This window comes from Clavelina lepadiformis, chromosome 7, assembly GCF_947623445.1.
Source record: "Clavelina lepadiformis chromosome 7, kaClaLepa1.1, whole genome shotgun sequence".
Taxonomy (NCBI): Eukaryota; Metazoa; Chordata; class Ascidiacea; order Aplousobranchia; family Clavelinidae; genus Clavelina; species Clavelina lepadiformis.
The window spans coordinates 20434983-20448514 of NC_135246.1; the positions used below are offsets into that span (position 1 = coordinate 20434983).

The window sequence follows — 13532 nt, forward strand, 5'->3', positions numbered from 1 at the left end:
AGCTATCTGCAATCAGTCGACGGAGGAGGAAAACGGGAGGTCGATGCAGAAAAAAATAGATCTATTCTGCAAAGAATAATTTCCACCTGCAAATTTGAAGAACTGAAAGCGGTTAACTTAGATACGTACACAGAAATGCACCTTAAAGTAAGTACCTGCGTAGAATTTGTTTCATTTGTGGTTTGTTGCGTTTAATACAGACTACATTGACAGTTTTTGGAGGAAAGCAAGTGCAAACCTTCCACCTTTATCTCTCACAATTGCACACTAATTAATTTCATAAAATTCTTGACGGTGAGGCATACGGGAGAGTGCAGCTTTAAATATGAACCAACCATGGTCAGAATAAAATCTTGGAATGAGTGTTACAGGAGACGTCTCCAGGAGCGGTATGTTATTGATTTCTTCAAAGTTTGGTTCAAACTTTGATGTTGCCTAAAATATTTGTAGACGTCACGAAATCAAGGAGAATGACCGAAGGAATGCGGTTTGCACAGAAGATGTGAATAAAGTTCTTCATTCACAATACGTCACAAGATGCATTCGTGACACGCAACGTAAGTAGTGTGACGTAAAACTCAAACAGCGGGTTTACAGTAAAGCCTTTTCCATTATCTACAGGCATGGTTGAGCACCCAGGATCTACGCGGATGCGTGCATACGGGGAAGTCCTTTTCACCGTCTTGGCATTTGAAAATGCCCAGAGACCAAGTGCGGTCAGAGGCATGACGGTCGATGAAGCCAAGGCGGCCGAAAAAGGAAAGAAAGGACTTTCTGTGATTCGAGTACGTATTGCTGGTCATTTTGTTGACTGTCCAGTTTGTAAGTGATTGATAACTACTCAAAGTTTTTACAGGTGTTGCATCATAAGACCGGCCTGACCTCCGGGCCGGCTCAAATTGTGGTGAGACCACAGGTCATGGAGGCTCTTTTAACGTTCATCGGCATGGAGGAAGAACAAAAGTATGTTTTTGAGTGGCGTGGGGATCAATTCACCAGTTCCCACGCGGCTAAAGCTATGCAGCACGTGTGCAAAGCTGCAGTGCCGAAGGGCCGAAAACTTACAGCGACCATGGTTCGCAAATGCACAGCCACTCAGGTTTGTTTTACTCATCTACTGTAGTACGTGTAACTATTTCTTATACCCTGTTGGGTGTTTGCAGTAAGACAATGCACATATTATTCTGCAGATCCGCGCAAAAAACCCGGAACAACGGGAAATGGTGGCTGGGCATATGGCGCACCTGCCTTCCACACAGGAAACACACTACATCAATCCGCTGCAAAGCGACGAGTCCATCATCGCCTATGAAGCCATTCAATCCCTTTATGTAAGATTGCAGTTTAGTGAAGTAAATGCTTTGTATTTCGCATAAACGTTGAACTGGAACTAGGCATACTGATTTTTATTGTGTTTTAGGGTCGTGATACCACAGATTTCGAAGACGAAAGAAGGGGAAACGTGGCTGAGGAAGGCGAAACTTCTGGATGTGTCCTTCCGGAACGAAGTGCAGGACCGAGTGAACCTCACTCGGAGGTAGGTCTAACTTCTCCGGAGGAAGTGAATGAAAACCCAAAAAATCAAGAAGGACCGTCACAACCGCGATCTGAACTTCACACCGAGGTAACTTCTCCGGAGAAAGTGAGTGACAAGCCACAAAATAAAGAAAATCCCGTACAAGAAGCCGATGTGCCAGCATATGTAAGTTACAATGAAGAGCTTTGAAGGTTATTTAAGTAAGTAAAACCCTGGTATTTCCTAATTTACTATTTGGTGTTTCAGAAAAGTCGAAAGCAATTTTCTCAAGAAGAGCTCACAGAAGTGAAGAATTTCTTTGCAGAAAAAATCAACAGCGGGGAAAGAATACGCGTCAAGGACGCAAAGGCTGCGTTAGAGAAGGGGGATCTACCTTGTTGCGCAAACAAAACCCCGAAACAAATTCAAGACCGTGTGGCAACCTTTATTAGAACGGCACAAAGGATGGAAGGAAAAAAAAACTAATTTGAATTAGGCTTAAATATTTTTGTATCATTGTGTTTTGCGTTCTTCAACTTTCATTCATTGTAACTTTCTTTCATTTATTCAATTGTTAAATTTTCAATTTTCATCAAGCATTTTTCATTGTTTTTATGCGTTCATATCTTCCATCTTAAAAACAAATTCGGTAAACATTGCTTCATTCACATCTGACAGTAGGGTTAAGTTTCGTTTCTTGGTAATTGCGTGCAATAGGAGGTTGATTCGAGTACACTCAAAAGACATGGATAATTTGAACCTTCCTATCTTCCTTAATATAAGCCGTACAATTATGTCGCTTTGTCTGTATAGGTTTTTTGCGTCTCAAAGACGGACGATAGCGGTTAAATTCATTTAAAAGCACAGGTTTTGTTCCTGGATAACGCCGTACAATAGGAGGTTGAGATCGAAATCACCACACAGTCTGATCGAAAAAATACCCTCGCCAAACTCAGAGTCTCGTCTGAATAAAGGGTAAGGAAATATTCGACAAAGTGAACGTAACGAAACATTTTTCGTGGTCTGAAAAACCCGAAAAGTCTTTACCCCAACACTTAAACTTTATTCGAGACCACTCAAAAGGCCGTGGAAATTTTAAACCTATGTATCTTCCTTATTATAAGCCGTACAATTACGTCGCTTTGTCTGTGGAGGTTTTTTGCTTCTCTGAGTCGGACGATAGCGGTTAAATTCATTTAAAAGCACAGGTTATCTTTCTAGGTAACGGCGTACAATAGGAGGTTGAAATCGAAATCACAACACACTCTGATCGAAAAAATACCCTCGCCAATCTCAGAGTCATGTCTGACTAAAGGGTAAGGAAATATTCGACAAAGTGAACGTAACGAAACATTTTTCGTGGTCTGACAAACCCGAAAAGTCTTCACCCCAACACTTAAACTTTATTCGAGACCACTCTAAAGGCCGTGGAAATTTTGAGCCTATGTGTCTTCTTTATTGTAAGCCGTACAATTACGTCGCTTTGTCTGTAGAGGTTTTTTGCGTCTCTGAGTCTGACGATAGCGGTTAAATTCATTTAAAAGCACAGGTTTTGTTCCTGGATAACGCCGTACAATAGGAGGTTGAGATCGAAATCACCACACACTCTGATCGAAAAAATACCCTCGCCAAACTCAGAGTCTCGTCTGAATAAAGGGTAAGGAAATATTGGACAAAGTGAACGTAACGAAACGATATTCGTGGTCTGACAAACCCGAAAAGTCTTTACCCCAACACTTAAACTTTATTCGAGACCATTCTAAAGGCCGTGGAAACTTTGAACCTATGTATCTTCCTTATTATAAGCCGTACAATTACGTCGCTTTGTCTGTGGAGGTTTTTTGCTTCTCTGAGTCGGACGATAGCGGTTAAATTCATTTTAAAGCACAGGTTATCTTTCTAGGTAACGGCGTACAATAGGAGGTTGAAATCGAAATCACAACACAATCTGATCGAAAAAATACCCTCGCCAAACTCAGAGTCTTGTCTGAATAAAGGGTAAAGAAATATTCGACAAAGTGAACGTAACGAAACATTTTTCGTGGTCTGACAAACCCGAAAAGTCTTTACCCCAACACTTAAACTTTATTCGAGACCACTCTAAAGGCCGTGGAAATTTTGAACCTATGTATCTTCCTTATTATAAGCCGTACAATGTTGTCGCTCGGTCTGCAGAGTTTTTTTGGGTTTCAAAGTCGGACGACAGCGGTTAAAGTCATTTAAAAGCACAGGTTTCGTTTTTTGGTAACGGCGTGCAATAGGAGGTTGAAATCGAAATCACCAAACAGTCTTATCGAGAACATATCCTCGCCAAACTCTGAGCCACGTCTGAGTAAAGGATAAGGAAATATTCTACAAAGTGCACTCAAGTAACGAAGCATTTTTCGTGGTCTGACATACCCGAAAAGTCCTAACCCCAAGACTTGTGGACTGGGTGATTTCGATCGTATTGGTTTCCCAATGCCTCTCTCCTACCGTTCCAGGATGAAGAACTAATCCAGATAACCTTTCCTACGACACTAGCCCTCAATTTTAAGGGCGCTTTACCCCTAACCCTAGCCCCTCAAATACATGGAACCATTTTTCCAAATGCGACCGGTGGTATTGGTCTAACCCTGAAAGTTTGGGGCTCTATATCTCCCTTATTCCAGGGTGTAGGGGAACGTCCTTCCGGCCGGTGAGCAAACATTATTGTAAGAATAAGTGTAGTTAATTTCAAGGCGTAAAAATCGATTTCAAATTTTGACGACTTGTCCAAATCCACATCGGGTCGACCCACGTAGAAATCACAGACGATTCTCAAGACAAAGCATTTTTCAAACCTAAAGAGCTTTAACACAAATTCTACTTGAAGAAATTCAACCAAACTCGCGTTGCCGACGCAAATTGTTACCATCTTAAACATACTCGAGTTTGAGTGGTTTTTCCTTAAAAACAGACGAGTTAGAACTGTTTGAAATTGCGATTCTGGGGTTAAGGCATTTTAAGTTTTAACGAAGCATTGTTACAAATAGGTCTCTCAATCGCGATCGCAAAAGCAGATCGCCACGAAAGTTGGGACACGGAAGGAGAAGGAGCTCGTTGATATGGAGGTTAACTCTCAGCCGCGTACGTTCTTTAGTTTTTCCGTAAACGCCTGCAGAAAATCGAACAGGTTTTCCGCTTAAAATTTTGTTTGTGCGAGGGTAAACGTGATTTTGTGCGTTCAAGAAACAGCTCTACCGACGAAAAACATCGTGACGGGTCGGAAATGTGCTGCAGACGTTTAATTAATCTTTAACTTTGATATTTGCATTTCGGTTGTAAACTCAAAAACGTGGTTTGTTTAAAACTTGTATTTGGGTACACGTAAACTGGATATCGAATGTTCCGATTTCCCAAACTTTGACCGCTTTTTATCGAGTGACAAAGGAGATATTTACGAAATTATAACATTCGACCGTATAATGTTCTAATTACGAAATACTAACTGATCCTTACCCTAAGACTTTACGTTTTTTTATCGGCAACGAAACAAATTTCTAGATCCAACCGTTGGAAAACGCCTTACCCCAGAAATTATTGTCGGCTTGTTTTTCGGTCGAAATAGCTTTGTAATTGTCCAAAACATTGTGCCACAACGGAAACAACTTGCCAATATTAACTTCTAACGTTTCTAACGCTCCAATTTAACGGCGCCTTCACCCTAACCCTTAAAAAATGCTTTGTCATAAGATGTCTATGCCGTCGCGACAAAGATTTCTATGCCATTTTTTTCCCACGAGGTGTTGGCGCGAAATGTAGCATTTTCTAATTACGAAATACTAACTGATCCTTACCCTGAGACTTAGTCGTTTGGAAAACGCCTTAATCCAGAAATTATTGTCGGCTTGTTTTTCGGTCGAAATAGCTTTGTAATTGTCCAAAAGATTGTACCACAACGGAAACAACTTGCCAATATTAACTTGTAACGTTTCTAACGCTCCAATTTAACGGCGCATTCACCCTAACCCTTAAAAATTGTTTTGTCATAAGATGTCTATGCCGTCGCGACAAAGATTTCTATGCCATTTTTTTCCCGCGAGATGTTGGCGCGACATGCTTGTGAGAGATTTTCGCGCGAGATGTTAGGGCAGTCATTTGGGGCAGGCAGTCGTGGAAGTAACAGCGTTTCAGTTTGATGATTGGAGTACAGTTAGAGAGGAAAAAGAAATTGTTTCAAGTACAGCATCGGATAAAAGGTTAAGACCTGTGGCGAAACATAGCGCATAGGAGTATTAATAGCTCAAAACTTGCTGTAACGCCGGACTGTTTACGTTTGCTCAAGGCTATATTAGGAGAAGTATTCCTTGCACATCACTGATAAGGAGTTAATTATACCAAGGAGTTTTTACGAAGCATTTTTAAAGATATGTATCTATGTCGCGATTGCAAAGGCAGATCGCCACGAAAGTCGGGACACAGAAGGAGAAGGTGCTCGCTGATGTAGAGGTCAACTTTCAGCGGCTTACGTGCTTTACTTTTTCCGTAAACGCCTGCAGAATTTCGAACAATTTTTCCGCTTAAACTTTTGTTTGTGCGAGTGTAAACGTGGTTCACATAACCTGGATATCGAGTGTTCCGGATTGCCAAACTTTGACCGCTCTTTATTGAGTGACAAAGGAGATATTTACGAAATTATAACATGCGACCATTTTCTAATTACGAAATACTAACTGATCCTTACCCTAAGACTTGGTCGTTTTTTTTATCGACAACGAAACAAATTTCTAGATCCAACCGTTGGAAAACGCCTTACCCCATCAATTATTGTCGGCTTAAATTTCGGTCGAAATTGTTTTGTAATTGTCCAAAACATTGTTCTAAAAAGGAAACAACTTGGCAATGTTAGCTTCTAACTTTTTTAACGCTCAATTTTAAGGGCGCATAACCTTTAAAAAATGCTTTGTCATCAGATGTCTATGACGTGGCGCCAAAGATGTCTATGCCATTTTTTCCCGCGAGATGTTGGCGCGAAATGTTCGCGCGAAAGCGAGATGTTGACGCGAAATGTTCGCGCGAGATATTCGCGCGAGATTTTATGGCACTCATTTGTTGCAGTCAGTCGTGGAAGTAACATCGTTTAAGTTTGACGATTGGAGTGTAGTTAGAGAGGAAAGTAAAATTGTTTCAAGTACAGCATTGTACAAAAGGTTAAGACCTCTGTCGAAACATAGCGCATAGGAGTATCAATAGCTCAAAACTAGCTGTAACGCCGGACAGTTTACGTTTGCTAAAGGCTATATTAGCAGCGGAATCCCTTGCCCATCACTGTTGCCTTAACCCTGACACGTGTATTTTATATTTTCTTTGCTAGGGTTGGAGCTTTAACATTTAAAACGTGAAAGCATGGAGAGTATGAGTGACTGCACCCAGAAGGAGATTTCAGTAGAAGAAAGTAACGCAGTGGATGCCACAAATTTGGAAAAGAAATGTACAGCGGAACAGGTTTGTTTTCTCATCTCGTGTACTGTAGTTTGTGCGACTATCCTTTATAACCTGCTTGTTGTTTGCAGTATAATAATGCCCCAGCTGAAGTGGTGGCGGACGAGCAGAAAGTGATGCCAGTTAAAGGATGTAACGAAATAGTAAACGCTGAAGTATTGTCGGACGAGGAGACACACCTGTCTTACACCCAGAAAGTGATTTTCACAATCGAAGTGAAACCATATGTAAGTTGCAATGGAAGTGAAACATCACATATTAAATTTGCGTATGCAATATATTGCTATTTGGTGTTTCAGAAAAGTCGAAGGCAATTCACAGAAGAAGAACGTTTCGAAGTGAAGAGGTATTTTAACCAAAACATTAAGAAACAACAAAGAATCTTCATCGCGGAGGCAAGAGATGCTTTAGAGAGCGGCGCCCTGCCTTTGTGCGCCAGGAAAACTCCAAAGCAGATACAGGATCGGGTGGCGGAATTTATCAGATCGGCACAAAGACGTGAAAAAAAGATTTATCATTGTTGGACTGTGAAATGTATTTAATTATCTCATTGTGTTTCGTTTTATTTTCGTTCGTACTCATTTTTAGATTGTGCTATCGTAACTGTTTTAAAATTTCAAATACTATCATTTTTTGAAAATCTGACTTTTGAGGGTGTTGTAATTGTTAAAGTTAATTAGGGCCACGTATAAAGTGAAATTACTTACTTCCTATCTGACAAAATGTACGTCCTATCTCGAAAAAGTTACTTAGGGCTAGGGTTAAGACCATTTGAGCTGTCGAGGTATTGAAAAACGCTTCCCTGAGGGTTAAGGCCAATAAAGCAAGCCGCAATTGGAAAAAAGTATCCTTGCTTGGGTTTATGACCAATAAGTTGGTGAGAATTGGAAAAGCGCTTCGCTGAGTGAAAACTAGGTTTAAGGTCAATAAAAAAAGCCGCAATTGGTGAAAAGCATCGTTGTTTGGGGTTATGACCTATGGGTTGGTGAGAATTGGAAAAGCGCTTCGCTGATTGAAAACTAGGTTTAAGGCCATTAACACAAGCCGCAGTTGGTGAAAAGCATCGTTGTTTGGGGTTATGACCTATGGGTTGGTGAGAATTGGAAAAGCGCTTCGCTGATTGAAAACTAGGTTTAAGGCCATTAACACAAGACGCAGTTGGTGAAAAGCATCGTTGTTTGGGGTTATGACCTATGGGTTGGTGAGAATTGGAAAAGCGCTTCGCTGATTGAAAACTAGGTTTAAGGCCATTAACACAAGCCGCAGTTGGTGAAAAGCATCGTTGTTTGGGGTTATGACCAATGGGTTGGTGAGAATTGGAAAAGCGCTTCCCTGAGTGAAAACTAGGTTTAAGGTCAATAACACAAGCCGCATTTGGTGAAAAGCATCGTTGTTTGGGGTTATGATCAATAAGTTGGTGAGAATTGGAAAAGTGCTTCGCTGATTGAAAACTAGGTTTAAGGCCATTAACACAAGCCGCAGTTGTTGAAAAGCATCGTTGTTTGGGGTTATGACCTATGGGTTGGTTAGAATTGGAAAAGCGCTTCGCTGGGTTTAAGGCCAATATTAGAAGCCGAAATTAGAAAAAGGCTTCGTTGTTTGGGGTTAGGACACGTTGGTGTGTGGGATTTGGAAAAAAATACAGATTTGGGTGAAGTGAGGGTTAGGGTGGTTCCGGTAAGAGAAAAGGGTTTCTGAATAAGGGTTAGGACACTTTGGATAGTGGGAAGTGTGATAAAACCATGATTAGGACCGTTAGAGCTAGGTTACGGTCTTTCTGGCTGGCAACCCCGGAGGGTTGTGATCTTTACGTTTTTTGAAAGCTATTCTTAAAGATAGGCTATGGAAAATGTTACGTTGAAATAGGACTAAAATCCTGCCGGAAAATCACTCTTACAGGTTTAGGACTTAGGGGTAACATTTTCGGCTGACCGTGGTTAGGGTTAGGGTTAGGGTTAGGGTTAGGGTTAGGGTTAGGGTTAGGGTTAGGGTTAGGGTTAGGGTTAGGGTTAGGGTTAGGGTTAGGGTTAGGGTTAGGGTTAGGGTTAGGGTTAGGGTTAGGGTTAGGGTTAGGGTTAGGGTTAGGGTTAGGGTTAGGGTTAGGGTTAGGGTTAGGGTTAGGGTTAGGGTTAGGGTTAGGGTTAGGGTTAGGGTTAGGGTTAGGGTTAGGGTTAGGGTTAGGGTTAGGGTTAGGGTTAGGGTTAGGGTTAGGGTTAGGGTTAGGGTTAGGGTTAGGGTTAGGGTTAGGGTTAGGGTTAGGGTTAGGGTTAGGGTTAGGGTTAGGGTTAGGGTTAGGGTTAGGGTTAGGGTTAGGGTTAGGGTTAGGGTTAGGGTTAGGGTTAGGGTTAGGGTTAGGGTTAGGGTTAGGGTTAGGGTTAGGGTTAGGGTTAGGGTTAGGGTTAGGGTTAGGGTTAGGGTTAGGGTTAGGGTTAGGGTTAGGGTTAGGGTTAGGGTTAGGGTTAGGGTTAGGGTTAGGGTTAGGGTTAGGGTTAGGGTTAGGGTTAGGGTTAGGGTTAGGGTTAGGGTTAGGGTTAGGGTTAGGGTTAGGGTTAGGGTTAGGGTTAGGGTTAGGGTTAGGGTTAGGGTTAGGGTTAGGGTTAGGGTTAGGGTTAGGGTTAGGGTTAGGGTTAGGGTTAGGGTTAGGGTTAGGGTTAGGGTTAGGGTTAGGGTTAGGGTTAGGGTTAGGGTTAGGGTTAGGGTTAGGGTTAGGGTTAGGGTTAGGGTTAGGGTTAGGGTTAGGGTTAGGGTTAGGGTTAGGGTTAGGGTTAGGGTTAGGGTTAGGGTTAGGGTTAGGGTTAGGGTTAGGGTTAGGGTTAGGGTTAGGGTTAGGGTTAGGGTTAGGGTTAGGGTTAGGGTTAGGGTTAGGGTTAGGGTTAGGGTTAGGGTTAGGGTTAGGGTTAGGGTTAGGGTTAGGGTTAGGGTTAGGGTTAGGGTTAGGGTTAGGGTTAGGGTTAGGGTTAGGGTTAGGGTTAGGGTTAGGGTTAGGGTTAGGGTTAGGGTTAGGGTTAGGGTTAGGGTTAGGGTTAGGGTTAGGGTTAGGGTTAGGGTTAGGGTTAGGGTTAGGGTTAGGGTTAGGGTTAGGGTTAGGGTTAGGGTTAGGGTTAGGGTTAGGGTTAGGGTTAGGGTTAGGGTTAGGGTTAGGGTTAGGGTTAGGGTTAGGGTTAGGGTTAGGGTTAGGGTTAGGGTTAGGGTTAGGGTTAGGGTTAGGGTTAGGGTTAGGGTTAGGGTTAGGGTTAGGGTTAGGGTTAGGGTTAGGGTTAGGGTTAGGGTTAGGGTTAGGGTTAGGGTTAGGGTTAGGGTTAGGGTTAGGGTTAGGGTTAGGGTTAGGGTTAGGGTTAGGGTTAGGGTTAGGGTTAGGGTTAGGGTTAGGGTTAGGGTTAGGGTTAGGGTTAGGGTTAGGGTTAGGGTTAGGGTTAGGGTTAGGGTTAGGGTTAGGGTTAGGGTTAGGGTTAGGGTTAGGGTTAGGGTTAGGGTTAGGGTTAGGGTTAGGGTTAGGGTTAGGGTTAGGGTTAGGGTTAGGGTTAGGGTTAGGGTTAGGGTTAGGGTTAGGGTTAGGGTTAGGGTTAGGGTTAGGGTTAGGGTTAGGGTTAGGGTTAGGGTTAGGGTTAGGGTTAGGGTTAGGGTTAGGGTTAGGGTTAGGGTTAGGGTTAGGGTTAGGGTTAGGGTTAGGGTTAGGGTTAGGGTTAGGGTTAGGGTTAGGGTTAGGGTTAGGGTTAGGGTTAGGGTTAGGGTTAGGGTTAGGGTTAGGGTTAGGGTTAGGGTTAGGGTTAGGGTTAGGGTTAGGGTTAGGGTTAGGGTTAGGGTTAGGGTTAGGGTTAGGGTTAGGGTTAGGGTTAGGGTTAGGGTTAGGGTTAGGGTTAGGGTTAGGGTTAGGGTTAGGGTTAGGGTTAGGGTTAGGGTTAGGGTTAGGGTTAGGGTTAGGGTTAGGGTTAGGGTTAGGGTTAGGGTTAGGGTTAGGGTTAGGGTTAGGGTTAGGGTTAGGGTTAGGGTTAGGGTTAGGGTTAGGGTTAGGGTTAGGGTTAGGGTTAGGGTTAGGGTTAGGGTTAGGGTTAGGGTTAGGGTTAGGGTTAGGGTTAGGGTTAGGGTTAGGGTTAGGGTTAGGGTTAGGGTTAGGGTTAGGGTTAGGGTTAGGGTTAGGGTTAGGGTTAGGGTTAGGGTTAGGGTTAGGGTTAGGGTTAGGGTTAGGGTTAGGGTTAGGGTTAGGGTTAGGGTTAGGGTTAGGGTTAGGGTTAGGGTTAGGGTTAGGGTTAGGGTTAGGGTTAGGGTTAGGGTTAGGGTTAGGGTTAGGGTTAGGGTTAGGGTTAGGGTTAGGGTTAGGGTTAGGGTTAGGGTTAGGGTTAGGGTTAGGGTTAGGGTTAGGGTTAGGGTTAGGGTTAGGGTTAGGGTTAGGGTTAGGGTTAGGGTTAGGGTTAGGGTTAGGGTTAGGGTTAGGGTTAGGGTTAGGGTTAGGGTTAGGGTTAGGGTTAGGGTTAGGGTTAGGGTTAGGGTTAGGGTTAGGGTTAGGGTTAGGGTTAGGGTTAGGGTTAGGGTTAGGGTTAGGGTTAGGGTTAGGGTTAGGGTTAGGGTTAGGGTTAGGGTTAGGGTTAGGGTTAGGGTTAGGGTTAGGGTTAGGGTTAGGGTTAGGGTTAGGGTTAGGGTTAGGGTTAGGGTTAGGGTTAGGGTTAGGGTTAGGGTTAGGGTTAGGGTTAGGGTTAGGGTTAGGGTTAGGGTTAGGGTTAGGGTTAGGGTTAGGGTTAGGGTTAGGGTTAGGGTTAGGGTTAGGGTTAGGGTTAGGGTTAGGGTTAGGGTTAGGGTTAGGGTTAGGGTTAGGGTTAGGGTTAGGGTTAGGGTTAGGGTTAGGGTTAGGGTTAGGGTTAGGGTTAGGGTTAGGGTTAGGGTTAGGGTTAGGGTTAGGGTTAGGGTTAGGGTTAGGGTTAGGGTTAGGGTTAGGGTTAGGGTTAGGGTTAGGGTTAGGGTTAGGGTTAGGGTTAGGGTTAGGGTTAGGGTTAGGGTTAGGGTTAGGGTTAGGGTTAGGGTTAGGGTTAGGGTTAGGGTTAGGGTTAGGGTTAGGGTTAGGGTTAGGGTTAGGGTTAGGGTTAGGGTTAGGGTTAGGGTTAGGGTTAGGGTTAGGGTTAGGGTTAGGGTTAGGGTTAGGGTTAGGGTTAGGGTTAGGGTTAGGGTTAGGGTTAGGGTTAGGGTTAGGGTTAGGGTTAGGGTTAGGGTTAGGGTTAGGGTTAGGGTTAGGGTTAGGGTTAGGGTTAGGGTTAGGGTTAGGGTTAGGGTTAGGGTTAGGGTTAGGGTTAGGGTTAGGGTTAGGGTTAGGGTTAGGGTTAGGGTTAGGGTTAGGGTTAGGGTTAGGGTTAGGGTTAGGGTTAGGGTTAGGGTTAGGGTTAGGGTTAGGGTTAGGGTTAGGGTTAGGGTTAGGGTTAGGGTTAGGGTTAGGGTTAGGGTTAGGGTTAGGGTTAGGGTTAGGGTTAGGGTTAGGGTTAGGGTTAGGGTTAGGGTTAGGGTTAGGGTTAGGGTTAGGGTTAGGGTTAGGGTTAGGGTTAGGGTTAGGGTTAGGGTTAGGGTTAGGGTTAGGGTTAGGGTTAGGGTTAGGGTTAGGGTTAGGGTTAGGGTTAGGGTTAGGGTTAGGGTTAGGGTTAGGGTTAGGGTTAGGGTTAGGGTTAGGGTTAGGGTTAGGGTTAGGGTTAGGGTTAGGGTTAGGGTTAGGGTTAGGGTTAGGGTTAGGGTTAGGGTTAGGGTTAGGGTTAGGGTTAGGGTTAGGGTTAGGGTTAGGGTTAGGGTTAGGGTTAGGGTTAGGGTTAGGGTTAGGGTTAGGGTTAGGGTTAGGGTTAGGGTTAGGGTTAGGGTTAGGGTTAGGGTTAGGGTTAGGGTTAGGGTTAGGGTTAGGGTTAGGGTTAGGGTTAGGGTTAGGGTTAGGGTTAGGGTTAGGGTTAGGGTTAGGGTTAGGGTTAGGGTTAGGGTTAGGGTTAGGGTTAGGGTTAGGGTTAGGGTTAGGGTTAGGGTTAGGGTTAGGGTTAGGGTTAGGGTTAGGGTTAGGGTTAGGGTTAGGGTTAGGGTTAGGGTTAGGGTTAGGGTTAGGGTTAGGGTTAGGGTTAGGGTTAGGGTTAGGGTTAGGGTTAGGGTTAGGGTTAGGGTTAGGGTTAGGGTTAGGGTTAGGGTTAGGGTTAGGGTTAGGGTTAGGGTTAGGGTTAGGGTTAGGGTTAGGGTTAGGGTTAGGGTTAGGGTTAGGGTTAGGTTAGGGTTAGGGTTAGGGTTAGGGTTAGGGTTAGGGTTAGGGTTAGGGTTAGGGTTAGGGTTAGGGTTAGGGTTAGGGTTAGGGTTAGGGTTAGGGTTAGGGTTAGGGTTAGGGTTAGGGTTAGGGTTAGGGTTAGGGTTAGGGTTAGGGTTAGGGTTAGGGTTAGGGTTAGGGTTAGGGTTAGGGTTAGGGTTAGGGTTAGGGTTAGGGTTAGGGTTAGGGTTAGGGTTAGGTTAGGGTTAGGGTTAGGGTTAGGGTTAGGGTTAGGGTTAGGGTTAGGGTTAGGGTTAGGGTTAGGGTTAGGGTTAGGGTTAGGGTTAGGGTTAGGGGGTT

General features: G+C 44.1%; 2 protein-coding genes across 2 annotated transcripts; both read left to right on the forward strand.

Annotated features, from left to right (window-relative positions):
- The first annotated feature begins 641 nt into the window (after positions 1-641).
- LOC143465639 (uncharacterized) lies at positions 642-1429 on the forward strand. The gene is made up of 3 exons (XM_076964037.1): positions 642-785; positions 857-1099; positions 1191-1429. Exons 1-3 carry the CDS (start codon positions 651-653, stop codon positions 1374-1376), a joined length of 564 nt encoding a protein of 187 aa, XP_076820152.1. The 5' UTR covers positions 642-650; the 3' UTR covers positions 1377-1429.
- A 5423-nt stretch (positions 1430-6852) lies between these two features.
- Positions 6853-7477, forward strand: LOC143466235 (uncharacterized; the record flags this gene model as incomplete). The annotated part of the gene is made up of 3 exons (XM_076964867.1): positions 6853-6982; positions 7051-7206; positions 7279-7477. Coding segments are annotated over exons 1-3 (454 nt in total), but the record flags the coding sequence as incomplete, so codon positions are not given.
- Between the last annotated feature and the right edge of the window lie 6055 nt (positions 7478-13532).